The following is a 26,426-nucleotide window of genomic DNA, read 5'->3' on the forward strand; positions in this document are numbered from 1 at the left end:
GGAAAATTTAAATATACAGAGCATGGTGGACGATTATACCGCACCAACTAAAATTGCATCTGCAGGGTGGGTGATTATTCCACACCACCTAAAATTGCAATAAAATTTAAATATACAAAGTAGGGTGGGTGATTATTCCACACTACCTAAAATTGCAATAAAATTAAATAGCAGGCAAATTTAAATATGCAGGATAGGGTGGGCGATTATACCGCTCCACTTAAAATGTGCAATAAAATTATATCTGCAGTCCAAGATAGGCGATGATACCGCACCATCTTGGATTGCATAAATAAACACTGGGTTAGTAGTCAAGAGTTACACCAAATAAGAAATCAAAGATATAAGTAAACTGCTAGGTTGAGAACTAGAAGTAAACATGGTGCAAACAGTTCTTCGCGAGGGTATATCCAGCAATTGAGGCAGATGAAGAAGAAGAACAGTAAAAACCTTAGAGGAAACATTTTTTTTTCTTTCGGTGAAGGGAAAAGAGAAATGATTAGAGAGTCGTGCTAATAATACGTTATAAATAAGCAAAAGTTAGAGAGATAATCTTTGCTAGGGACATGAGCGAGGTTGTTGCAATATATTACATTAACACAAAATGATTGCAGATAAGAGAGAAATAGGAGGATGCTGAAAATATTTTAACTTTTCTTTCTTTCTTACTCTATCTCTTTGAACACTCGTAATGCTCTATTTATAGAGTAAATACTTTGAAAGCATACAAATTATATTATTAAGCTTGTGAAAAGTTTACTGTATGAATGTGGGCATACACACCCACTATTTACAACATTTAACTTAAGATACATAAAATCAAAAGGGGATGTGATTTAAAGTAAGAATAATTTGATTTTTAATTTCTAACTTCTTCTTCCTTTCTTCTTCTTTCTGAACTTCCTTCTTCTTCTTCCTGGACTTCCTTCTTCTTCTTCCCACTTTTCCCACTTTCTTCCCACGGATTCTGTAAGATTCTTTGGACTCCCTTCTTCTTCTTCTTTTCTCTGGAACCCAACCCATACTCCGAAATGATGCCGTCGAACCCACCAAACTTTGAATACGGACACCCACCAAACTTTGAATACAGACACCCAGTACCCTCTTCCCCACATGTCTCGCAATCACACCCAACCGATTTTACCCATCCAGTTTGGTCCCTACGTAGAGCAACCGGAGCCCTAGGATTGGCACGGGATCGGATGGGGTTCTAAGGATCGAAAGGCGTCGGAGGCGCGGCGGAAAGTGATGAATGTGGAGATCAACAGAGTTATGGAATGGGATCGGATGGGGTTCCGCGGAGGCCGGTGCAGGTGAGAGTAATGGTGGCGAGTTCTTGTGTGTGGCGTCAAATGAGAGAGACGATAGCCATGGCGTCAACATGACATCAAATGAGTCGTCTCCTTCCTCTGTCGATTTTGGATCGGCATGTGACCTGGCTTGGGCTGGGTGCCAACCTAAAAGGCTGGGGTGGAGCAAATTTCATGGATGCCGGTTCATTTTTTTGCCTGGGTGCCGGGCTAAAAGCAGCGGTGGAACTACTCTTAGGACTTAGTAGGGGAGATCCGGCTGGAATCTCTGTCCGTTTTTGTTTGCCCAAATATGTGTTTAAACATTAAATAATGATAGGATAATTAACTAATTTTGGCTAAACGTGTGTGTAATGAACAATAAGTTCTTGTGGATTGAGGTTGGCTAATGGAAACTATTAGTTAACTAATCCGATAAATTAATTAAATCGAATTTCAAGATCTCATGCTGAGAAGGGAACACGTGGGCACGTTCACTGCTGTTCATTGCTACCACTTGGTGGTGTTCATCGTTTTCAAAATCTCATGTTATCTGAAGAAATGGATGAATCACAAGATAATGATTAAGAAAAGTTGAAATATCTTTGTAAGTTTTTTTGGTTTCTAAAAAGGTGGACTTTCATGACGAAATCACAATAATCTCTTTTTAAAACAAAAGGAACAGAAGGAGATATGGGATGTGCGATGGCCACTTTCATTCTTAGCAAAAACACTTTGATACTTTCCATGAGAAAACTATTTTTCGTAGTGATATAATTTGTTTTGATATTGTGTTGAATTTAATGAATAGCGATAGGTGAAAACAAATCCATAGAAAATTTGTGTTATCAAAAGAAAAAACGGCTTACTTTCCAAAGTCGACTAGTCTGAAGAAACGTATAGAGAAACTATTATGCGCTATATAGCGCCAGATGTCATAATTTCTACTTATGTTTTAACGATTGTTTTATCTATTAATAACTAGAAGATGAGCACACATTTTATGTGTGAACAATTTCATTTTCTTTTTTGTTTTTTATTAAGGAGTGTAATTAGTTTTTAAAATTTTTAAAAAGATTCTGAGACAATGATGATAGGATCTCTTAATTAGGTCATATTTTTCTTAATATTACATTATTACCATTTTACCCTCTTTATGTAAATATTGTGTATCAAAGTGAGGGTAAAATAGGAAAATAGGGATATGATTGTCATTTTGTCACAAGGTACAAAAGTACTATTTTGCCCTCCTCATGTCAACATTGTGTATTCAAAAGTGAGGGTAAAATTGGAAGAAAGGGGGCAAAAAGTTGACAAGTCCTATTCTCTTAATAGAATAGAATAGATGTACACTAAAGTATAAATTCATAGTCCACCTTACCAAGAATTTATCATTGGTGAAATATGGATTTAAATCCTCGTCGGATCCCCTCCCTGGGGATCCTAGGGATCAACGAACACGGACTATTGATAAAAAATCGTGCGGTCCTAATTAAATGTTTTTTATATTTTTAAAAGTAAAGCATCATTGTTTTGCGTAAAAAAAAAAATTGTGGCGCATGATTTTTTATCAACGGTCTTTGTTCATTGATCCCTAGGATTCCCAGGAAGGGGATTCGGCAAGGATCCAAATCCGGTGAAATATATTCCCCCATCGATTATATGTGAGTGATTGACTATTTTTTGACATGATTGGACCATATTCCATTGATTGGTATGAATTTCGTAAACTAGTATCAAACTGAAGCCCACTCTAGTCTCGCCTAAATCACATAGTTAATCATGCCACACGGCAATATTTCGGTATCATACAATCAAGATTTTAAAAGACACTAGACGTTAGACGCTAGTCGGATGGTGAGTTGGGATCTAGCACCTAGGTGTCTAGGTGGGGCCTAGGCAAATTTAATTTAATTGATTATATATCATATAAATAAGTACCTATTTATACTTAAAAATATACATAATTGTATTGAGATATATAAATTGCAAAATAAGATAACCTATAAATTATAAAGTATTAAAACATATTGAGAACATGAGGAACAAGCATATAATGAGTGTTTATTCGAGTACTCAACAAGTCTCTTATATTTTAATGAAAAATAAAATGCAAAATAAAAGTTATCAATTTTCAGTATAAGTGAGAGTCGCGACCTAAGATGGTATAAACAAGCTAGGCGGACGCTTAGATAAGTTAAGTGTCATTTCTTATTTTTAAACACCTATGGATTAAGCCGGACAGTAACCAACCGTGTAGCACCTAGACGAGGATGTTTAAAACAGTACATACAATTTACAATATAATTATAAGCTTTTACTAAATTATTTCTACTTATATATCAGATTTATAAATTTAAAAGAAATGACTCTGGGTAAGAAAGTTGCCAAGATGTGTTGATTTTCACGTAGGTACTTATTTTTGGTGTATGGAAATATGTGTGATCCTGCATCAAGGTACGTGTGCAGGTCCATACCAAGTGGAACCTCACCACCCCCTCCCTCGACTAGTCGACTTGTTCCATGGCCTGGTCCCACTCATCACTCCTGTCTAGTCAATTCACCAACAGTACGGCTCGGTCTCTCAAACTCTTCTTGTTAAAATCCGATAAACCTAACCAAACCCTCCTAGCCTCCTACTCACCAAACAAAATATGTTGGTACGTCTTGTGAATTATTTAACGTATTATAATATAGATAGAAGATAAATGACATTTTAATTAATCGTTTTAAACCAGATATGTAATCTTAATAGAGCTTAGTTGGTAATCACAGCTCAACAACAATCGACCTAGTTGGTTGTGATAGACACCTAGCCCGTCGATATCCGTATGTATTGGCTTTGGCCCGGTTATGGTAGTTTAAACCATGATATTAGTTAAGGCAGTGGAGCTTGGATGCCTTGATCTTTTCCATCATGCTCTCTTTGATAAGCCTCCTCATGATCTTCCCCGAGGGCGATTTTGGAATTGTGTCCACAAAGTGCACCACTCTCACTTTCTTGTATTGTGCAACGTTTGAGGCCACGTAGTTGATTATCTCTTCCTCGCTCTCTTTTGTACCAGCTGCGATCACAACACTTGCTGCCGGAATCTCCCCTGCCTCCTCGTCCGGCAGCCTGCAAAAAAGTGCCAATAACATAAGTAGACAGCATTGTCAATAACAAAGCATGTCGATGTGTTATTGACACATTGTGGATGCAAAGTCCACCGTTTAACAAAGGATGGGCGTCGTGCATAGGAAATTTCTAACAATGAATATGAACAAGAACAACAGAAGTCTTTGTTTCGGTTTATGGAAATAAACTTACGGGACTACTGCTACATCTTCAACCGAGGGATGACTCAGAAGAATGGCCTCAAGTTCAGCAGGAGCCACCTTCAAACGTCGCACACATAATTAGTCAAGCAAACGCATTGCAATGTCGATTAGTCTAGTTAATCTATTAATTATAAGTCGTCCGTCTTACTTGGAAACCTTTGTACTTGATTAATTCCTTGATCCGGTCAACGATAAAGACGTTGTCATCATCATCTATGCAGCCAATATCTCCGGTGTGAAGCCATCCATCTTTGTCGATAGTCCGGGCAGTCTCCTCTTCGTTGTTAAAGTAACCTGAAAATCAAGTTACAGTTGTGACATGAAATCTATTGACATTATTCAGTTGGCTTTTTTATCGCGAATAGTCTTTGAACTGAAATAATGAGTTTGGAACCATACGGATGCTATTCCCGATTAAAAAGCCATATTCAGTTTGATGCAAATCAATCCGAAAGCTCTATGCTTTACCTTGCATTACACATTGACTCAACACGCAAAGTTCACCGGGTGTATTTCTCGGTAGGGAACGACCGGTGTCCGGGTCAATGAATTTGACTAGCAAATTTGGAAGAATAAACCCTACTGAGTTTTTCTTTGCTACAAGACCTGGTCCTGCATGAGTGAGTGTGATGCAGCTATGCTCAGTCAATCCATATGCCTGCAAGTTTAAAAATCATTAATCAGCACAAATACATAATATTTTATTACAATTTTTAGCTACAGACGTAGGGTTTTGTCACAATGTGTCACCTCTTGGACTTGGACGCCGGGGAACTTGTTTTCGAAAGCGTTGAGGACTTCGGGTGCAAGAGGAGCTGCTGCAGTCATAATTGCCTGGAGTTTGAGCTTGCTGAGATCAAATTCATCAACAATTGGATTCTTAACCAAGTTCAAAATGATTGGCGGCACAATGGGCGCATAGGTAACCTCATGTGAGATCAATGCGTTAAGAAATGTCCGAAGTTCGTATCTTCCCATCACCACAACTTTTCCCTTGTTTCGGAGCGTGGCACAACATATTCCAGTGATCCCGTAGATGTGGAAGAACGGAATTAGGCCTAGCACGGTGACTTTACCAATCATTTCCGGCGTTACTCCAAAGAGCGTGGAGCTGAGGTTCGCTACTAGGTTTCGGTGAGTCAGCATTACACCCTTAGACAATCCTGTTGTGCCTGATGAGAAGGGAAGGGCACATAGATCAGTCTGCTTCAGCTCCTCCTCATTAATTCTGTTTCCCGCACGGTCTGCTGCTTCAAGTAGGTGTTCCCAGTTCATGGCACCTTCAATAACCTCTTCTCCAAGCAAAATTACCGGCACCCCAAAAGATTTTACCTGATCATCTCAAATTCTCAACTTCAAAGGGTTAGATTTTTATGTGATCATAAATGCCTGCATTATTCAAAGTAAAAGAATTAACGTACGTTACCTTTTCATAGGTTGCACCATTTGTTACAATTATCTTGGCATCAGCAACCTCAACTTGCTTCTTAATTTCGGATGCGTGCCCCGATGGATTTGCACCCGAAAACACACCACCAGCAGCCATTATTCCCAAGGCAACAATGGCATACTCTGCCACATTTGGGAGAACAACCACCACCACTTGCCCCTTTCTAAGGCCAAGAGACCTTAAGGCTTTAGCAAACCTCCTTGTGTCTCTAACCACCTCGCCGTACGTAATTTTCTTTCCAGTCACAGCCTCCACGAACGCGACATTTCCAGCGTATAATTCTGCATTTTGGAGCACAAATTCTGGCAATGTGATGTTATCAGGTACTCGGACAGATGGGGACCGGCTTCCGAAAATATGTTCATCCTCTTGGGCTGAGTTCTGCACAAAAGTTCCCATGATGAATATGTGAAAGGGAGCTAATGGAAGCCAAAGGGAGGTTGAAACGAGTGAAGGTATGAGATTTACCATTGGATTAGTGGATTTAAAGGAAAATTAAGATGGGATTAGTGAGTTAAATAAGGAGATGTTGTTAGAAAACAAGTGAGGGTGAGATTTTCCATGGTCTTTTGGTTGGTAAGAACTTGTTAAATCATGTTTCTGTCACAAGCTATTTGCAAGCCGTTCAACTTCAAGGGCAATGCTGTTGGCATGTGGAAAAAAAAATTATCACCCCCTTTGCTTGTTATGCATATTCCATATTTCGTGAGTTTTCTTACAGAACACAGCAGATTAAATTTTATCTTCGCGAAAATCGGATTTGATCGGAATGCTGTTAGGGTAACTGTACATTACATCAATAATGACTTCGGATTTGGTTTGAGCATAATTAGGCAAACATTTAATGACGTTCGGATTTTACATTAACTTAATCAGGACACGGTCGTTGTTTTTTTATTGTTGTAGCCTTCCATTAGATTTTCTGTGACATAGAGCAACATAACATAGCATACCGTCTCTCCAGCTCTGTAGCGATGGAATCAGGTACATTTTCGTCGTAATTCGATGTTTATTGTTTATGCATTGGATCGTGGAATCAGTATAAGTCAACCGTTGAACTTTTCAAAACGAAAGCAATACCGTTCAAGATTCAAACAAAACATAAAAAAGTAACCTAAAATCTTGCTGTATATCATTAGGAAGAGTAATATACAATTGTCAACGTCTAATAAAATAAGGAGGCTGAGCTAGCTATAATATATATATATATATATATATATATAACCGGCTTAGTATAGCTATTTTTCTTCTCAGTTATCATCTGAATTTGCTTTCTATGGCTGATGGATTCTGCAGCAAACATTACAGTGTTTACATCTGGGGACTTGAGAGCATGCACCAATGACTTTCACCAGAACAACTTGATTGGATTTACCCAGTTCGGTAAATTATATCGAGGATGGATTAGGCAAGGATTTACTGGAACAGATCAAGTTCGAGATGTTACAGTAAAAGTATGGGATGAAAAATCAGCTGGCTGCAGTAAACTCATGCATGATGAGTTTCTGGTGGTTAAGGTAAGTTGTAAAAGTTTAAGCCTTTTGGGTTTTGGAGGGTTTACCCAACTGATGATTTGGCTTTTGCTGCAGGAAGAAGTCGAATTTTTGACACATCCCACTTTAAATGATTATCCAAACTTGGTGAAATTGATTGGTTACTGCTGTGAAAAGGAAGTGAAAGGTGTTGTTTATGACCTCAATCCATGGGACACACTGCAAAATTTGACTGTCAAAGGTAAGTTCAGTTTATGTTTTGAACCTTCAAATTCTTGTGGATTACCAAATAGCTTATATCAAATAATCAAAAGCGTTTATGGTAACGTTAAACATAAAAAGTTAGAAAGGATTTATGTGTTATAAAAGTGTCTTATGGTGTTTTCTCACTGTTTTTCAAAGAAACATTTGGAACTTTAATGAAACTTCCAGTGTTTGAAATTGCTTATATAGGAAACACTTCTGCTCATAAGCGCTTTCCGCTCTAATTGCTTAAATTTATACACAGATTATCTCAACTGGGTTCAGAGGGTGAATGTGCTTGTGCAATTAGCAGGCCTGCTTGAATTTCTACACAACAAGGAGAAGCCATATTTGGTGCTAAATATGAATGCATCTCATATAATTCTGGATCGGGTTTGGACCTCAGGCCTTCAACCTCTCTTTTTATCTGTTTCAAATCTGCATTGAAATTAATATCTTCACAACTTTTGGTGTTTTATAGGATTGCAAGCCAAAATTATTTGATTTTGGACTCATCAGTGGAGGAATCATTGGTGACATGACTACACCAAAAAAGCAGATACCAACGTCCATCGGCTTTGTTGACCCATTTTTCGCTGCAAAAGGTTCTTTCCAAAACTTCAAAAATATGTCTGATTCTTAGAATTTTGTGCCTACATGTATCAATAACACGTTGAATTTTTTTTCATTGAAAAATATCATCTACTAAATGTTAGTGATGATTTATCTCGCATCATATCGACAGTCTGTTATTTAATAAAAAAAATGACGTTCAATCGAGAGAAGAAACGTTCAAAACTGATGAAAAACAAAACGCGTTTCATTTTTCAGGGGGTAGGTATTGGCATACAAGCTGTGATGTGTACTCATTTGGCGTGATTCTCTTGGGCCTAATAGCCAAGAGAGGGTTTGAGCTAGAGAGTGTGGAAGAACCCCAGTTGGGCCTGGACAATTTAGTCCAGTACTGGGCCAAGAAGGAATATAAGCCCAATTGCTCACTTGTCCACAGAGGCTTACAGGAAGACTGGAGTTATGTTGTTGAAGATGGTACGGCAATTACAGAGCTGGGGATGCGTTGTGTTGAATTTTTCCCGACAAACCGTCCGACAATGAAGAACGTTGTTGAAAGTCTTGAAGGTTTAATGCTTTTGCAACGGTTTGGTGATGCTAGACCTAACAAAAGGGAGAAGACATTTCATGGCATGTAGGCATTAGGCAACCAATGCAGGATGCAGATGACAGTATGTAGCAATTAGGTTGTAACCTCCTTCACCTTCTAGTTTTTCCTCATTCAATTTGGATATAGTATGTAGTTGAGTTCAAAAGAGTATTATAGTATGAGTAACGCTATGATATTATTAGTGGTGCGTTTAAGAATTTTTCCTATCGTGAGCAAGACGAAGCTCGCACACCACTTTGACTTGTTGTCATTGACTATCTGTCATGTCTTAAGCCTTGTTGAGACATTTTGTTAAGCATCTTGCCTTTGTTGCGTCATGCTCATGAAGAACATCAAAGAAACATTGGACGGTTTCATAGGTAACAACTGTGAACGGTGGGTGCAACTACATAGACTGACTCTCATGTGCATCTACTAATGGACATTACAATGATGTGGTTTCGCAACTACATAGACTGACTCTCATGCGCATCTACTAATGGACATTACAATGATGTGGTTTCCTAACATATCTTATATTGCTAAAAAATATTGGGAAGCTGTATGTAATACAATTACAAACCCTTTTTGCTGAAATAAGAAATCCAGCACGATCAACATGAATCCAATACAAAAAGTATCGCACATGAACTAACCCAACAAACAAGGAAAACTCTCCATATATCTTAAAACTACATCATTGATCAGTTTTATCTTTCAGATGTCAATTCTTATTGTCACACATACAAAATATTCGAGACATTTCACATGTTACGCTTGGTGTCACATGATGGCAAGACGGTCATAGTGCTAAAGTTGGATGGACTACTCCCAACCAAAAGTTTGCATTTATATGGGTTGAGATGAAATGGCGCGGAATCAATGGAGGAAAATAGAAAGGGTTGAGTGAAGATTCAAAAAAGCAATCTCACACGGGGAAAGGGAATCGAATGCACACGTAAAAGAAGGGAATCGATGATGAATGCGATGATGGGCAATTATACCATTTATACCCACCAGTAACCATCCAAATGACCAAAATGACCCAATGTCTTCTTTCTTTCTTCCTTCCCAAGGAGGGAAGAAGAAGAAGGAGAGCATGTGAAATGATTACAAAACCGCATCCGCATCTCACTCACTCACTCCCCTTGGTTTTGCCAAACCTAATCATTAATTTTCAAAACCTTCCCTCTCACCTTAACTTTAGCCTCGACATTTAGGGGGGTGTATTCAATTGGGATTTTAAGGGATTTTAATTCTTTTAATGAATCTAGGGGTATTCAATCAGGATTTTAAGTGATTCTCTGAAATTCTAGGTGTATTCAATTAGAATTTTAAAATAGTTTATTAAAATCCTTAGAAATCCAGGTGTATTCAATTAAGATTTTAAAGAAGTTTATAACATTCTAGGTGTATTCAATTAGAAATTGATTTTAAAGAATTTGAGAAAGTTGAGGAATTAGAGGGAATTTGAGAGATTTCGTAGTGTATTTTAAGTATCCACAAATCTCACCTCATCCCATGAGATTTCGAGGGAATTGAATCAAAATTTTATATGGAATCTCTACAAATCAATTAAACTCCATAAAAATCCATGGATTTATAAATCCATTAAAATCTCTCACATTCTCAATTGAATACACCCCCCTTAATCATTACTTCCCCCCTTACCAAATTCTCCACCTCTTCCCCACCTAATTACCTTCCTTACCATTTTCCCACTTTTTTCTCCCTCAATTTGTTCAGTTGTGTAGTTGGACTGTTTCAAACTGAATCGAATTATGATCTAGATATGATATAATTACATTAGAAATTGTCTCTAATGAACACAAAGAGATGAGAGAGAAAACTATTTTAGTAGATCTCGTTTTGTTGAATGTGAGACATTGAAAGGATTGAGATGATTATGTGTTTGTGCAGAATGTGAGGCAATCAGACGACTCGCTTAGTTTTCTCGCACTTCCCACAATAGAATCATGTTGACTGCCCGCTTGTTTCACATCTCGCAAAATGGTTCTCCATTTATGAAGCTTCTAGAGAGAGGATGAGTGTTATAGGAAGACAAGTTAATTAGGCAAGGCTCAAGTGCTGCATTGAAGCAACAATTTAGCTTAGGTTGCTATGTTTTGGGTTTAAGCAATTGGTACTTATTGCATCAGTGCGCATGACTCTGGGGTTGGGGGTGTAACAAATTTATTAGGTAAAGGAAAGCCCCACAAGTCTTAGGAGAAAGAAACTTTCAAATAACTACAATAGTCACCAAACTATCCCATATGCTCATTTTTCAAGTAACACCAACACATGTGGTAAATAACAATTAAATCAATCTTTCTTAGCTTAATTTAGGTTAATCCAATTTAAACTTTATTAACTTACTTTTAAGATGTGATTTGATAAAATGGAAAAAGGAAAAGGAAAACATCCCACTCACTTATTAGTCACTTCATGATGTGTGATCGAATGCGTAGATTGGCCATTTGCTTAGGAAATGAATTGTATGATTGCTTCTTTTTCTTTTCTTTTTCGAAGTCCGAGGTATCCCGTGATTCAAATGGTAGAATTAATCTTCAACGGAGAGAGATTTTTTAATGTGTCTAGAACATTATGTGATACATTACATATCATATAAGTATAGAGATTTTTTTTCTTCAGATATCCATCCACTTATATAATGACATTTGCATATGTGATCTTTCTTCAGTGGGGAACTTGTATGACTTTGATTGCTTAAGACAAGGTTTGCTGCCATCACTTATTTCAACAAATGTTGTGAGGGGGAATGTATGCGATTTTTCTTTCAACTTCTCTTTTCTCCATGTTTTTAGGGGTAGACATTATTAGTGTCATTTATGGCTTTTGATTACGCATGAAGGAAGAGCATTTTCAACTTTGCTTATTTGCATTTTCCATTTTTATATACTTTTGCTTTCAAAATCATTATCGTCTTTTCATATGAATGAACTCTCAAATTAATTTTATCGTATAAATAAATTGATGTACAACATATAACATATTTAGTGCCTTGAAAGTAAAATTGATTAGTTTGCAAAGATTTGCAGATCAAGCAATTACAAGCATCTTGTGCGCAGAGGCTGAATTTTAGTATTTCATCCTGTCTTGTAATGTCGCACGTATAAAAAATATCTAAAAATTTGAGTAATTTTACATAAAAAGAAAAATGAAGTAACTTTCAAATGTATTTTTCAAAAAGCCAACTTTTTGACGAACTTGTGTTTGATTTAAGTCATAATATTTTAGTTTCTCAAATGTGGATTTTGTTTATTTAAAATGGTCCATAAGATTGTCATAACTCTACACTTTGTTCCTTAAGATTTAAAATCGATAAAAATGATCTCTAAGATTGTCCACTATCAATCATTTTGGTCATCCTATGAAAAATCTCCATCAAATTGATAAAACCACCAGTTTAAGTGGAGGGGTTGATTTGAAAAAACTATTATCAATTTAACAGAAATTTTTCATGAAAAGACCAAAATAATTGACGGTAAACAATCTCAAATACCACTTCTATCAGCTTTAAATCTCTGTAATCAAAATGGGAGTCCTGCCAAACTTAAAAACCATTTTGATTAAAAAGCTTTATTTTAACATTTTGGTGTGTCGTGCCCTAGGGCTTTAGTTTGTAATCTCATTTTTTTACTACAAAAATGAAAAGGGAAAAAAAGAAAGGAAAATTAACGAAAAGTTCAAAAAAACTTCTATTTTAACGAAAAGTCATTTTTAAAGGTATAGTGAATAGTGTCAATTAAAAGTAAAAATTTGATTTTTCGTTAAAAGTAAACAGTAACAAAAGTGTTTAGTTAAAACTCTCAAAAAAGAAAGATGAATAATGATAAGCACTTGAGGGGTATTGTGATCATTATGAAAAATGAGTAGAGGAAAAGACTGAAAAGGCATAAGTAGGGGTAGGCACTCCCGTAATTCTAACAAAATTCATCATAAAATGGGAAAAGTGTGCGTGGAACAAGGGCAACAAAGAAAGAGCCTTCCCATATCTAACCACAGCCGTTGATTCTCCAAAAGCCAAGCTATTATTATTTGCTACTTCAAAAGTCGCTCTCTTCCGTGGTTTCCTTGACCATCATCAGGTTAAAATCCTTTGCGTTCACACTTGATTGCAAAACCCTATGTTAAACTTATGAATTTACTCTTATACCCATCAACAACAAAAAAAAAACTTTATTTTTCAAGGTTTAAACAATATGTAACAAAAAAAATTAATAATAAAATAAACTTGTTTGGTCACTATTTCTGTTTCTAAATAAAAGTTAAAAATAGTTATAGAAGGTTTTGGTAATTGATACTAATTCTGAAGATGAGATCATATAAAAAATTATGAAGATCATCCTCAAAAGTTAGAACAATGCCAAATATAATTTTAATTTCGGTTAAAAGTTAAAAAGAAAACGAAATGATTACCAGAGAATTTGTAAACAATAAACTTTTATTTTGAGCATCCGACAAAAAATCCACGAACAGTTGTAGCAAAGAAGTTTTTCTAGTTTGACTGCCTACATACCAATTCAGTTGTGTTATATAATATAATGTGTATATAGTTTTACAATACTCTATCAAAAGTCCATGACATATTAAATAAATCGTATGCTGATATTATAACAAGTGAAATAGTAATTATTTTTAAGGTCAAAAAATAAAACATTGGGGAAGAGAGAGTCAGAGAGGAGAGAAAAGGAGGAGAGAGAGAGTGGAAGTTGGGTTGGGGGATGGAGAAAGAAGAGAAAGGGGCAGCTCTGGTTTTTCTGGTGCTCTCCTGTTCTTTATTTAATTAATTCTCAGTAAAAATAAATTAAAATAAGAAGAAGAATAAAAGGTCTGGTTTTTGTGTGTTTTGTTTGGGAGTTTGGGTCGTCAATCGCGAGAGGGGAGAGAGAGAAGAGAGAGAGAGAGCCTGTGAGGGGCATGGAAGGGCTGGCCATGCTGAGGCAGCTCATCGGTCAGCTTCAGGAGCTCGTCGGCTCTCACCCGCCTCCTCCTCATTACCAACACCATCTCCAGCTTCAGCTTCAGCTTCCTCCTCTTCTCCGCCATCGCCACTCTCAGCAACCACAACAAGACCACCACCACCACCACCACCTCCTCAGGTTTCTCTCTTCTCTCTCTCGCTCTTCTGGATCTCTCCCGCCTTCTCAAATTCCATTTCTTTCCGACCCATCTCTTCAATTTCTTCTCTTTCTTTCTTTTCATGGTTTATTGGTGGTATTCTGATTTTTGTTCGAGTTGCTTCCTTGTTTGCTTTATTTGGTTTCTTTTTCTTCCTCTGAAGTGTAAATTACATGGCTTTCCTTGATTCTCTTGCTGAATTTGGTTGTTTTGCTTTGTTTGCTGTGTTGCCATTTACGATTGAGAAATTGGGTTTGATTGCTTTGCAGAAATGGTTTTGCCATTGTGGAGTTGGGTCTTAATTATTTGAGGAATTTGTTATTTAATTTCTGCCTTTTACTCTATGAGCTTCATCTCTTTTCCTTTTATGTTTAGCTTATTTCTTTGTCACAAAATTGATGGGCTCTACCAAACTATTTAGTGATAGACAGTAGCAATGGTGCAAATATTTGATATTTTTGTTTTCTTCTCCCCTCTCTGGTTTGTCTTCATGACTGTCCAGCCGGGGTTGGGTTTCCGGGTTCACGGTGTTCTTGGGGAGGCTCATGGCCAACTCTGAACCTATTCATGGTTGCCCATTTCTGTCTTAAAACCATTTGATTACGTCTACCATAGCAAACCAGAAAAGGGGAAGGAGCAAACGAACAGTTAGGTCCTTGAACTTTAAGAATCTGATTAGATGAAGGAAAAGTTGGAAGAGGGGTTTTCAGAAACATAGATCGCCAACTAAACCGTCTCCTTGGACCAAGCTGGGTAAATTTGTAGGTGACGTTCATTACATTAGGGTACTGAATAAAAACAATTAGTTTCTGGTTAAATATGACACCTGAACTTCACCTCTTGGTTCCTTGTACTGTATGCTTACGTATATTCCATTGAATCGTAGACCTCTTCATATTTAGTGTTTAACAAACTTCCTACATCTTCTACATCTCTTTCTGTTCGGCGTAGGTTGTTGGTTAGCATTACATGTTCTGCTTGGTTGTCTTCACTTCTTGACTGGTAAACTGGCTAACTTGGATTCCAGCCTTCAACAACTTGTTTCTGAAAGTTGCATTATTTAGCGATATATTGCTTAATTTTCATGAAAAATACAATCTCGAAGTGTATAAAAGTTAGTTTATTGCACTATCTTAATTTGCTCACTTGTTCTCCGAGTTTGTTCACCCCATGTCTGTTGAAGTTGAACTTATGCTTGGTGTTTGATTTCAGTGTTTTTTTGGGGTGGAACCTTCAAAATTTGAATGTCATAGGTTTTTCGTACTACTACATCAGTGACCCTTCCTTTCTCTTTAAGTCCTTAATATTCAATATCTTTCATTTCTGGTCAATTCCATGCTCTAGTATTAGCTTGCTTCTTTTGATAAGTTATTGCAAATTACCTAAAACTAATATTTAAGGCTAAGTGAAGTTCTTTTCTAAGGGATCTAATAGAGTTTCAGTAAAGCTTGTAGCCTGTACCGCACGGAGTTGGCTTGAATCAGTTCTTAGAATAAGAAAAACCTAATAAAATCGTAGATAAGGCCTCGTAGAAGCAGCCTCATAGATTTGCCTACTTCAATTTTTTATAAGAACTCCAGATTGGGTTTTGTTTTACATCTTTGTCCTCAATAGTTCAGAACTCGTTATTGTTTCTCATGTCTTTGTGTTAATGTACTTTGTTGACCTTTACATGTGTACATTTCATTTTTCTTCCCTTTTTAATTTCCAACTGCGGTAAAGTTCCTCAATTAAGGAGCATATAATTAACTTAATCATTACTTCTATTTACACAGGTGGTGCCCAATTAACGTTGATGAAGGTTCTGCAGATGATTACTACAGTTTTATGATGGCAGCTGGAAAATCTGGAAGTTATAAGATGATGGAACCATGCAAGCCTCCTCCTACCAAGAGATCTCGTAAGGAGCGAACCCGGGGTAAATCCTCTGAAACTACCAATACCACTGAGCCTATGGAACAGAATATTTGGAAAGATTTCCCGGAAGACCTTTATGAAGCTGTCATTGCGAGGCTTCCCATTGCTACATATTTCCGATTTCGTACTGTTTGCAGGAAATGGAATTCCTTGCTGGATACTGAAAGTTTCTCTCAACATTGTGCGGAGGTCCCACAAACTACTCCATGGTTTTACACCATCACTCATGAAAATGTGAATTCTGGAGCCATGTATGACCCTTCCTTGAAGAAGTGGCACCATCCCACTCTTTCTTCTTTGCCAACAAAGTTAATTGTTTTACCGGTGGCTTCAGCAGGGGGACTGGTATGTTTTCTTGATATCGGTAATAGGAACTTCTATGTTTGCAACCCCCTGAATCAATCTTTTAAAGAGTTGCCAGCCAGGTCAGTTAAGGTCTGGTCTCGCATTGCTGTGGGGATGACTTTGAATAGGAGTTCAACCAGTGGCGGCTACAAGATCCTATGGGTGGTTTGTGACGGTGAGTACGAAGTTTATGATTCAGTGACGAATTCTTGGACCCGTCCAGGAATCATGCCATCAGGTGTTAAGCTGCCACTATCTCTGAATTTCCGGTCGCAGGCTGTTTCAATTGATGGCACACTCTACTTCATGCGTTCAGACCCTGAAGGGATTGTGTCATATGATATGGCCACTGGGATTTGGAAGCAGTTCATAATTCCCACCCCGCTGCATCTGACTGACCATACACTTGCTGAATGTGGAGGCCGGATCATGCTCGTGGGATTGTTATCAAAGAATGCTGCCACATGCGTGTGCATTTGGGAGCTTCAGAAAATGACACTTCTTTGGAAGGAGGTTGACAGAATGCCAAATATATGGTGCTTGGAGTTTTACGGGAAGCACGTGAGGATGACTTGCCTGGGTAACAAAGGCTTGCTCATGCTGTCCTTGAGGTCGAGACAAATGAACAGATTGGTTACATATAATGTGTCGAGCAGGGAATGGCTGAAGGTCCCTGTTTGCGTGGTGCCACACGGGAGGAAGCGGCAATGGATTGCATGTGGCACCGCATTTTATCCAACCCCGACTGCTGTTCCTTAGCCATCGGTTTCGTCACGGTCAGTTGCAAGCTTTCCCGGCCAACTTGTTTCTGGACAATTTTCTTTATTTGTTTTAATCAAGTGGACAATTCCATGTGTTGTAAGTTGTATGACGGCCGGAGTTTACTCTTTTGTGTTCAAACTTGACACATTGCTTTGTTTCCGGAAGACAGATTAGAATGCCTATGTTTCAGTCACCTTAATGAATGTAATCTCATCTGTGTTTGTAACTGGTTGTACTGAAATAAACCGTCTGTCTACCATTATATTGTTTGCAGGTGGTGGAACTGGAATTTGGAAAATCAGAAGCGCACTCGAATTCTTCAAATTGGTAGGCTTGATTTGTCTCGGACAATGTACAACTGGGCGAATACAATACAATCTCATCTGATGGTTATCAAACGGGCCCAAATTTCACAAATACAACCTCGTCTAATGGTCATCAAACAAACACAATCTCGTCTACAAGAATGAATCGTTTTTACTACAAATAATTCCGAAATCTGTACATCTTAACCTTGATAGTGGTGGATTGCCAAAGGCAAGGAAAATAGTGGTTTTCACAACCCTGAAGTTTTGCACAAAATTTCATGTCATGCAAACTCAACCACAAGAGAAACGATTGTCCGAGACACGATTATATCTCGGTGATGCCGACGAGAGATACAAGTTAATCTAGCCATTGACAATGAAACAATGCATAGGGATAAACAAGAAAAGGTAGAATTAAGCGAAGCAGAGGAAGGGATCCTTTATTCAAACTTCTTACTCTTCACAAGATAGAAACACCACTGTTTTAGTTCTTACTACATCACATCTGTATATCATCAGTTTCCTAATCGCTAACAAATGGTAAACGGCATGACAGGTTCATGCCATCTCTCATAAATTAGAAAGCATCAGCAGCAGCAGCGTCGATTCGATTAGGCCATGCCTCCGCTTGTAGCAGTCCTGATTATCTGAAAGAGAGCTGCTCCACACAAAATCAAAAGGTCAGAATCGCAACGACACCAAAAAATCATTCATGCACATCACATTTGCAACAGAAAAAAATGAACTGAAACTAGCAAAACCCCCCCTTATCTTTTTGATCAAGGCAACGTCACAAGTTCAAACATCCCTTTGGGTTTCAACCCACATGACCATTGCCAAATAAGTGCTGTACGTTTCGGTTTTGATCTTATTCAAATCAAGGAAACGAAACAAATTCGAAAACCCTTTTCGGCTTCAACCCAAATGAGCATTGCCAATTAAGTGCTTTACGTTTCGGTTTTCATCTTATTCAAATCAAGACATCGAAACAAATTCGAAACCCTTTTCGGCTTCAATCCAAATGAGCATATTGCAAAATGGGTGCTTAAAGCTTCAATCTTTCTATCAATTTCTTAATCCCCTTCAAAGTTTCACAAATTCCATTGCATGCAGACACAATACAATGCAGACCAACCAAATCAAGAATCACAAATGGGAGCTAAAACCCAGATATAATTACCAATTATACGGATTATTCAAATGATATCAGTTAGGCAAACTCTAGCTTATGACATAATCATATCAGGTCTGTGATCTGCTAAATTGAGTGAGATTGCACATACATGATCCGATGACAACAAAGACGAAGAAGCCAAGGAGAATAGGACCCACTGGATAATCCTTGCCCTTCTTGGCGGTCGTCTCAGGCACCGCCCCTCTCTTCGTTATGTTCTTCTCGAACCTCTCCACCTTCCTGTCAGCCAAACGCCTTGAAGTCGTCTGCAAAAATCCCCAATTCAAATTTAAATACACACACGCACATCATCATCATAATCCCAATTTCACATGCAGCTACAAAAACAATTCAATTCAATTTTACAGATCCGCATCAAAGAACAAAACTTTGGAAAACCCAAATGATTTCATCTAACATTACAGAGGGGATCAGCGAGAATGTTACCATGGTTGCGGGTGTAGATCCGGTAGCTGAAGTGCGTCGCAGGTGATTACTCCTCCCCTTCCTGGTCGAATTCTTTCTCTGAGGCGAGTTCTGACTCTCGCCCTTATTTTCTCTTCCACGAAAACAGTAGCGTTTTCAGGCGGTTTTATATTTAACAAGCGGATGATAGGGTCCCCGACCCCGGCGTTATGGAGTCACCGCCCTCGCTGCGATTGGCCGAACCACGTAATTCGGGACACGCGTCGGGTGGTGATTGGGGGTAGGTGCGTACATCCCGGAATCCGGATATTCGCCAGATCCTCGAATCCGGATATTCATAACTCGTGTCCGTTCATAGTACATCGTTGCTGTCAGAAATCATTTTAAATATTTTTATTTAAAATTAAACGTAAACAGTACTGGACAAAAACTAATAGCACGATATACGATGAATGAATACGATTCATGGATCCTTAGGATCCTCACCAAAAGGATTCGGAAAAATTTTTCAATGTGACTGTCAAACGAAATGATACATCACTTATTACTATATAAATGGTAGGATATATATATTAAAAAGTATAACTTTAAAAACAAAATTCATTACTTACATAAAAACACATGATGTACCATCCGTATTCCTGTCATAACTAAAAATTTATCTCCGAAGAGGATCCTGTTGGCGGATCCCGTACCCAGAAATCGAAAATGGATCCATTACGTACGCGGTATATGCAAACACCATCCACGTGACGGTTTTAATGAAAACGACATGTCTATTTTTAGCAAAATAAACAATAAAAAAATCATTGAAAAAGAAAGTATCTTCCAGAACTAGAAGCATCGGACTTTCCAGAACTAAAAACATCGAGCCCCTAAATTCTCAAGGTAATAAAAAATTAAGATGACCGCCCAAAAGCCTGGTTAGTGTACTTGAGACTTTTTTTTTTTTTTTTTTTTAACAACGATGTTGGCTGCACTAAGAGGGTAGGGCATTGAATTAAGTCTCATAATAATTACAATAATATGGTTAAATTCTCTTTTAACGGAAATTGAACTCAGAACCTTACTTACAAATAAAAAAAATACTACTAAAACGTAGTACTAAATGAAAAAGTGTACTTACTTAAGATTAAAATCACGAATTTTCATGTGCAGAAATTTCATCTCAGCCAGTTTCGTAGAGTTTACAGAAACAAAGAAAATAAATCAGAAAACCATGTCTCTCGTGAACTGAAATGAAATGGGGTATCAGAATGCACGACCATTTGATAAGTAATCAGAAGAGCAACAGCAACACTACAGTTTTACACAAAACATACAGCAAGAAGATGCAATTGGGCAGGTCATAGCAACTACATCAAGGGAATGGAGCATCATCAGCTCATGGACAACCAATAATTAGAGATATATCATTCACAGGAAAAAAAAAATGGCTGTTGGAAGAGGGTATGTCAATTTCCGGGCTTTCACGCTTTCACCTGCTAATGCCGCGAGCAAAATCTCGGATTGAGTTGCAGTGAAAGGGCCTTCAGCGTTTCAGCTGCTTCAACTCCCTGGGCACATGATGTGAGGTAAGCCGTAAGGAGTATCATTACAAACATTCCACAAAAATTCAGTTTTCCAACTTATGCTGCATAGCCCCAAAATATTTCCAACTCATGCTGCATAGCCCCAAAATATGTCACAGCAAATTCTATCTGCATATATCAACTCCCTTTTGCTTCTTCCGTGACGGGAATAGAATTGGCTGCTATCTCTATGCCAGTATCATTCTCTCCATCATCTGCTACATCGACTTGCTGACCCTTTTTGTCAACCTCCATCGTATCTTCCTCTTTAAGGTCGTTTATAACTTTAAGAAGCTCCAATGGAGTAGCTGCTGGATCCAGCTCCCGACAACCCTTTGGAGCATTTGCAGCTTCCTGACCCGTGATCAAGCTTGAAGGGATTTGATGAGAGAACCGAAACAGCTCTTCTCTAGGGATCCTCCTGGTCTCTCTGGGATCCAAGTGCCGGTGAAATACCGTCTTGAAGCCAGCCACTTTCACCAAGGGCGTCACAAGCACACCTTGGTCCTCACTAAAGTCTTCAACAACTTCAACCATGTCATACTTGTGAATGACATTGTCAGCTGTCAGTTCATTCCAGTCCGGGGACCAATTCCGGTATAGCGCCCAAACATCCCCCTTCCTGGGATATATCCAGATAGTCCCCCGTGGACCTTTTGTTGACCGAACTCTGTGAGAGAAAGAATTAAGTGAATTACTCACTTCATATTTCCCTATGCGGAACTCCCCACACGTCTTTGAAAAGCCAGAAGATACCCAGTTAAGAGGTCCCAGTTCACTATTTGTTTTCGAATTTAGCCAGCTGATACGCACTGTGAAAGGATCCACAGAAATCACCTTTTGAACTAATGCATAAAACCTTGGCATCCCATCATCATTATCATATGCAGCCCAGACCTGATTATCTTCAAAACACTTCTCTGATCGATCCTTGTCAAAGTCATGAAAATCAGAATCAGGAACATTTATTGTCAATGTTTCTACATCTGAACGGACACCAGAAATGCCAGAACCTTTCATGTCAGAAGAACCATTCTTTGTGTCTACTGGCTCACCAGACTGCTTTTGATTGTTATGCACATCAATGTTTCCCAAAGATTTTTCTCTCTCATTCCCATTCCCCATCTCTTTGGCTGCAGTCTTGGATACGGTGGATTCATTTAGTTTCTTCAGAATTTCTTTTCTAGCCTTGTCCCTTAGTAAACTTTGAATTTCAATCTGGGAGATATCCCTTGTGATACTGGGCCTTGCGTTTCCATTTGATCCAGAAAAATAAGTTGTTCCAGCTCCTCCAGCTCCAGCTCCCACACCCATTTGATTTGTGACATCCCTTCCGTAGCTGCTGACACTGACATCTTCCATTCCTCTTCTTCTCTTCGCAGCATTCTTGGAGGCTTGATGCTTCCTCCGCAACTCCTCTCTTTTTAATGCTGCTTGAGCCTGCTCGCGCTCTCTCTTCGCTTTCTCATATGCCTGGCTAACTACGCTTGCTGCTTGGGCAGCCGTAGAAGCACCCGATGCTTTAGAGAATGGACCCCATTGGAAGTTGTTTTGGTTGTACGATTGATTACCACTGAAACCTGCAGATCCCACACCCATTCTATCAGCTGTTTCATGCTTTGGTGGAGCTGACTTGGCACCATTTGTAGGTGGTGGAGCTATTTCTGCTGCTAGAAATGGTTCGTGGCAATTCGGGCAAAGAAGATTATGATTAAGATAAATCCTGAGATACTCATACTGCATCTTGCATTTATGACACACCGTCCAAAAGGTATTCGGTCTTGGTTTTTGAGATGAAGCAGGAGCTGAAGAGCGGCCAGCCCGTGAGGTACCCTTCTGATTGTGTGAGGTACTCTTCTGAGTCTGTGTGGTACTCTTCTGAGTCTGTGTATTAACCTTCTGAGTCTGTGCACCTGACGTTGCACCTTTTGTGAAATTGTAGTAACCATTGGCCCCTGGAGGAGCCTGTGAACTCCCACTCGCAGTCGCTACCCTTTGGTGTACTCTCCTCTTCTGGTCATAGGCTACTCTCTTAGATTTATCGGACAACAAACTCCATGCTTCTGATAGTAGCTTAAACGCTCCATCAGCTCCTACGGACTTGTTCTTATCAGGGTGAAGCATAAGAGCTAGTTTCCTATACTGTTTCTTCACCGCCTCATCATCTGCTTTCGGATCCGCACCAAGTATACCATACCAATCAGCCTCCCCATTTATTTTGTTCTCTGCAGCGATATGCACATCGAGGGTCGCCAACATTTGGGGAATCCCCTCAAGCCCCGGAAACAAAGTTTGAGCCTTCAAGGCAAATTTCTTTGCTCCCATAAGATCCTTTGCGGTGAACTTTCTTTCCGCAATCTCTTTTGCTCTAGCCGCCTCATCTTTGTTGCACTCCATATTCCTACTCTATCTTCTTGCTCTCTAATGTTTGCTTATTGTTTTACAATGCTCCCAATTACCCTAGCGATTCAGCAACCTTATTGTCAAATTAGATAAAAATCCAGTTAGAAATTGTCATGAAAGTTGCATGCAAACACAAGAATCCCACAACAAATACATATCCGTGATACATATCGAAAATAACAACGCTTTTTCGAGCTTTTTCAAGAACCTCATCCTCACCACGCAACCCCAACACAAACAAAATATGAATTCATACGCATATCTCGAAAAAAATATGCGTCTAGTTTTAGCTCTGAGGCCCAAAATTGACCAGCGAACTGGTAATTAGCTCAAACAAACATGCAGCACATAACTACACAGATGCAAAATCAATGAAAGTAAAAAGCACAACCCAAATCAGAGAAATGAAACCAGAAATCTCAGCCATGGATCTAACTCAATAAGTTCCAATTCAGCTCCAAAAGGTCGAATTTTTAACGAAAGACCTCGAATTTGATAATTATAAGTCGGAAATCAAACCCTAGAATCAATGATTCAGGCATGAAATTCACTAAATTTTAGGAAACCCTAGATTCAGAGATGAGTTTAATCACCTTATTATGTGAGCTACGCTGGCTGAGGAATTTGAATCGCAGAGAGACACCATGGACGGACCTCCTTCACCAGTTTTTTTTTTCTTTTTTCGGCCCCTCCTTCTAGCCCAAATCTCAAAAATCCCCAAAAGCTGGCCCCTTTTCTCAAAAACACAACTTCTCACAACCTGCAATGGCATTCTCCCAAATACCAAAAAATATAAAACAGAGCATGGGCTTTCCTAACCCAACATGTTTTCCCACCTTAACCATGGTTAAATTCTAACTCTTGAATTGCCAATTATGGAATTTTAATTGGTGGATGGGGGTGTGTGTTTGTGGTGGTGTCTAAACATGTTACATCGTGAAATGACGTGACAGTGTTTGAGTGGTTTAAATTTGAGTTCATTTATTAATAAGATATTAATAAATGTTGGAATGTTGATTAATGTGCAAATTCGAGGACTCTAGATTTTTCGATAAGATAAATACGAAAGTAGACTTAAGTATTTCTGAGGTAAAAAACTTTATTTAGTGTAGACTGTAAAGTTTGTAAACATCATATGCTTAGAATATTCGTTTTACGAAAGAGCATATCTTGAGAATATTCCAACTTTCAGTTATCTTGTTAAATCTTATAAAAGGCTAATGATTATTTAGTATAGTGATAATTAGTCTTCACTTTATTTTTTTTACCAGAGTATGTATTCAAATGTTATGGACGACAATCGTTATGACAACCCATCCTTTTTTTTTTACCCAAACTTTTTTTTTTACCCTTTTAAATTAAAAATAAAAGGAAAAAAAACCCACCCACTACCAACATGTCCAACACCGACAAGAGGATCACTCATGCCCTCTTATCGGGGACTCCTCTTCCTTCGACCACCCACCCTTTCTTTTCCATTTCCTCTTCCTCTTAGTTTATTTCTATGTATCTTTTTCTATCTATTTTTATTTCTCTTTCCTGTATCTATCTTTCTCATCATATTAACCCAAATCTAAATATGATATGGTTGTTGCCAATTCCATGCCAGCTTTGCCATTATTCCACAGGGTCAACCTTGAGAGAACGAGGAAGAAAGAAATGAGGAGAAAAAGCGAGAGAGGAAAGTGAAAAGAGATGAAAAGGAGATTATATTAGATAACTCATTAAATTCAAAGCACATTAAAGCGGAAATATATATATATATATATATATATATTAAAGGATAAATTTATTTCAGAATAATTTATCTTCTATCTTTAGTTTGGACAAGTTTTAATCTGACATTAATTGTATTAACGTACGTTGAATCTAGTAAATTATCTAATCTGATCTAATTAGAGTCACCAAGTAAATTATCTAATCTGATCTAATTAGAGTCACCAAACGTGCACTATTAATTAATCATTTGCATAGTAAAAAAAAACTTTTACTTTTGAGTAGAAAAAAAAAAAGCATTTTGAAGCAAGTGAGAATGAGTAGTGAGTACTTTAGTTGGTGGCATGATAATATTTAAATGGGGCTTCAAATATGGAGAAATCTCATTTCGATACCTCCAACTCTACTCTAATTTCCAATTGTTCTAAAATTAAAATGCGGCCGCCTTCAAATGAAAAACCTAGGCCGGCATAGCAGCCACCCGGCCAATCCTAACGGCCATGTTGTCGACAGTGTAACGGACGTTGCTACTATTGCATAAGGGCAACCGGCAACCTGCCAAAAACGTCTTCATTTCCATATAGCACAACACTCTTCAGGTGACGTCCGCGTTACAATGTAACGGACGTTTGTTTCTGTTGGGATGCTGACGGCGGCTGTGTGGATTATATATGCACATTTGGCCGTAATACGATAGACACGAGGTTGCAACAAGTTTTTGAGCGACTCCAGTTAGCATTTCTTTCTTATAAATGAAAATATGAAGAATTGGGAAAGAAAATAGTGTTTTGTGTGTGTGTGTGTTAATGATGAAATTAGATTGGATAACTCCTCCGATTTAATTTTTGTTGGAAAAAAGAAATTTATGTAATTTTTTAGTAGAAGAATGAGGATGAATTAGTTACGAACAAAACGTACCCGTTAAAAAATTCCATAAGAATGATAGGATTTGGATAACTAAGTTTCTTGTATGAATCATCCATATTCTACATTACTTGGAAAAAATTTGAAACTTAGCATCCAACAAATATTAATTAATTGAGTCTAATCAGTTCTCCTATCCATTTTAATTAATACTTTAATATTTAATTAATGCATCACTTGGAGCCTCAAGTCCTTAGAAGTTGATGTAAACAATCTAATAAGTAGTTAGCTCAAGAAGTAATGTATAGTGACTTAGTATTATAGTTAAGTGCTATTTATTTCTACATACATGCGAGAGGTCTTAGATTGAATTTTCGTATATGACCAGTTCAATACTAAATTGTTATAGTAGACTCATTGTGCAGTTTAGCCCAAACTCCCCACCACATTAATGTAAATATATTGCTATAGTTAAAGAAAAAGTAACACATAAGCAGTTGAGATGCATGTTAGTCAATGACTTAAGTGTATCTCAAACGTCAAACCGAATCATCTTGTTATTAGTATAATAAATTACTTAATAGATCTACTCATTATTAAAAATTAACGATTGCATTGATGAGATTTGTATAGCTCATGATAAACGAAAAAGAAGTGTCATCAATAAAGAGAAAAAATCCAAAATCCAAAACCCAAAATATGATGTCGTTCCCATTTATTCCAAGTTTCCAACCAGGCACCTCCTAATTTTTATGGGCCTTAATCCAAAAATGATTCAACCCGAAGATATAGGCCCAAAAGTGAATACAAGCAAAGCTCCCGTAATTTTGTCTTCACACATGT

The 26,426-nt window shown here is 37.9% G+C and overlaps 5 protein-coding genes across 6 annotated transcripts; 2 read left to right on the forward strand and 3 right to left on the reverse strand.

Annotated features, from left to right (window-relative positions):
• Positions 1–3,989: 3,989 nt before the first annotated feature.
• LOC103452424 (4-coumarate--CoA ligase-like 1) lies at positions 3,990–6,535 on the reverse strand. The gene is made up of 6 exons (XM_008391910.4): positions 6,037–6,535; positions 5,361–5,942; positions 5,079–5,268; positions 4,759–4,904; positions 4,600–4,667; positions 3,990–4,407 (listed from the first exon to the last, which is right to left on the reverse strand). Exons 1-6 carry the CDS (start codon positions 6,529–6,531, stop codon positions 4,164–4,166), a joined length of 1,725 nt encoding a protein of 574 aa, XP_008390132.2. The 5' UTR covers positions 6,532–6,535; the 3' UTR covers positions 3,990–4,163.
• Positions 6,536–7,288: 753 nt separating this feature from the next.
• LOC103452162 (probable serine/threonine-protein kinase PBL10) lies at positions 7,289–9,154 on the forward strand. The gene is made up of 5 exons (XM_008391664.4): positions 7,289–7,577; positions 7,650–7,794; positions 8,062–8,189; positions 8,278–8,401; positions 8,628–9,154. Exons 1-5 carry the CDS (start codon positions 7,344–7,346, stop codon positions 9,002–9,004), a joined length of 1,008 nt encoding a protein of 335 aa, XP_008389886.1. The 5' UTR covers positions 7,289–7,343; the 3' UTR covers positions 9,005–9,154.
• A 4,412-nt stretch (positions 9,155–13,566) lies between these two features.
• Positions 13,567–17,383, forward strand: LOC103452161 (F-box only protein 6). The gene is made up of 2 exons (XM_008391663.4): positions 13,567–14,078; positions 15,873–17,383. The coding sequence occupies exons 1-2, from the start codon at positions 13,897–13,899 to the stop codon at positions 17,116–17,118; spliced, it is 1,428 nt and encodes a 475-aa protein (XP_008389885.3). The 5' UTR covers positions 13,567–13,896; the 3' UTR covers positions 17,119–17,383.
• A 460-nt stretch (positions 17,384–17,843) lies between these two features.
• Positions 17,844–19,206, reverse strand: LOC103452160 (uncharacterized). Its single transcript, XM_008391662.3, has 3 exons — positions 19,051–19,206; positions 18,713–18,869; positions 17,844–18,087 (listed from the first exon to the last, which is right to left on the reverse strand). The coding sequence occupies exons 1-3, from the start codon at positions 19,051–19,053 to the stop codon at positions 18,041–18,043; spliced, it is 207 nt and encodes a 68-aa protein (XP_008389884.1). The 5' UTR covers positions 19,054–19,206; the 3' UTR covers positions 17,844–18,040.
• A 1,072-nt stretch (positions 19,207–20,278) lies between these two features.
• Positions 20,279–23,797, reverse strand: LOC103452159 (uncharacterized). 2 transcript variants are annotated; one of them, XM_008391659.4, is made up of 2 exons: positions 23,597–23,797; positions 20,279–23,076 (listed from the first exon to the last, which is right to left on the reverse strand). In XM_008391659.4, the coding sequence occupies exon 2, from the start codon at positions 22,995–22,997 to the stop codon at positions 20,739–20,741; it is 2,259 nt and encodes a 752-aa protein (XP_008389881.1). In that variant the 5' UTR covers positions 22,998–23,076; positions 23,597–23,797; the 3' UTR covers positions 20,279–20,738. The 2 variants fall into 2 exon arrangements, with proteins under 2 accessions (XP_008389881.1, XP_008389882.1); XM_008391660.4 differs by having other exon boundaries at positions 20,279–23,060; positions 23,597–23,773.
• Positions 23,798–26,426: the final 2,629 nt, after the last annotated feature.

This window comes from Malus domestica, chromosome 13 (assembly GCF_042453785.1).
Source record: "Malus domestica chromosome 13, GDT2T_hap1".
In the NCBI taxonomy this organism is placed as follows: domain Eukaryota; kingdom Viridiplantae; phylum Streptophyta; class Magnoliopsida; order Rosales; family Rosaceae; genus Malus; species Malus domestica.

Excerpts from the sequence above, each read along its gene's own strand:
- LOC103452424 (XM_008391910.4), bottom strand. The coding sequence starts at position 6,531 with ATGGTAAATCTCATACCTTCACTCGTTTCAACCTCCCTTTGGCTTCCA. Across the intron at positions 5,943-6,036 it reads ATGGTGCAACCTATGAAAAG|GTAAAATCTTTTGGGGTGCC; the intron begins GTAACGTACGTT and ends TGAGATGATCAG. Across the intron at positions 4,668-4,758 it reads TCAAGTACAAAGGTTTCCAA|GTGGCTCCTGCTGAACTTGA; the intron begins GTAAGACGGACG and ends CGACGTTTGAAG.
- LOC103452162 (XM_008391664.4), top strand. The coding sequence starts at position 7,344 with ATGGATTCTGCAGCAAACATTACAGTGTTTACATCTGGGGACTTGAGA. Across the intron at positions 7,578-7,649 it reads ATGAGTTTCTGGTGGTTAAG|GAAGAAGTCGAATTTTTGAC; the intron begins GTAAGTTGTAAA and ends CTTTTGCTGCAG. Across the intron at positions 8,190-8,277 it reads CTCATATAATTCTGGATCGG|GATTGCAAGCCAAAATTATT; the intron begins GTTTGGACCTCA and ends GGTGTTTTATAG.
- LOC103452161 (XM_008391663.4), top strand. The coding sequence starts at position 13,897 with ATGGAAGGGCTGGCCATGCTGAGGCAGCTCATCGGTCAGCTTCAGGAG. Across the intron at positions 14,079-15,872 it reads CACCACCACCACCTCCTCAG|GTGGTGCCCAATTAACGTTG; the intron begins GTTTCTCTCTTC and ends CTATTTACACAG.
- LOC103452160 (XM_008391662.3), bottom strand. Across the intron at positions 18,088-18,712 it reads CTTTGTTGTCATCGGATCAT|CTCTCTTTCAGATAATCAGG; the intron begins GTATGTGCAATC and ends TGTGTGGAGCAG.
- LOC103452159 (XM_008391659.4), bottom strand. The coding sequence starts at position 22,997 with ATGGAGTGCAACAAAGATGAGGCGGCTAGAGCAAAAGAGATTGCGGAA.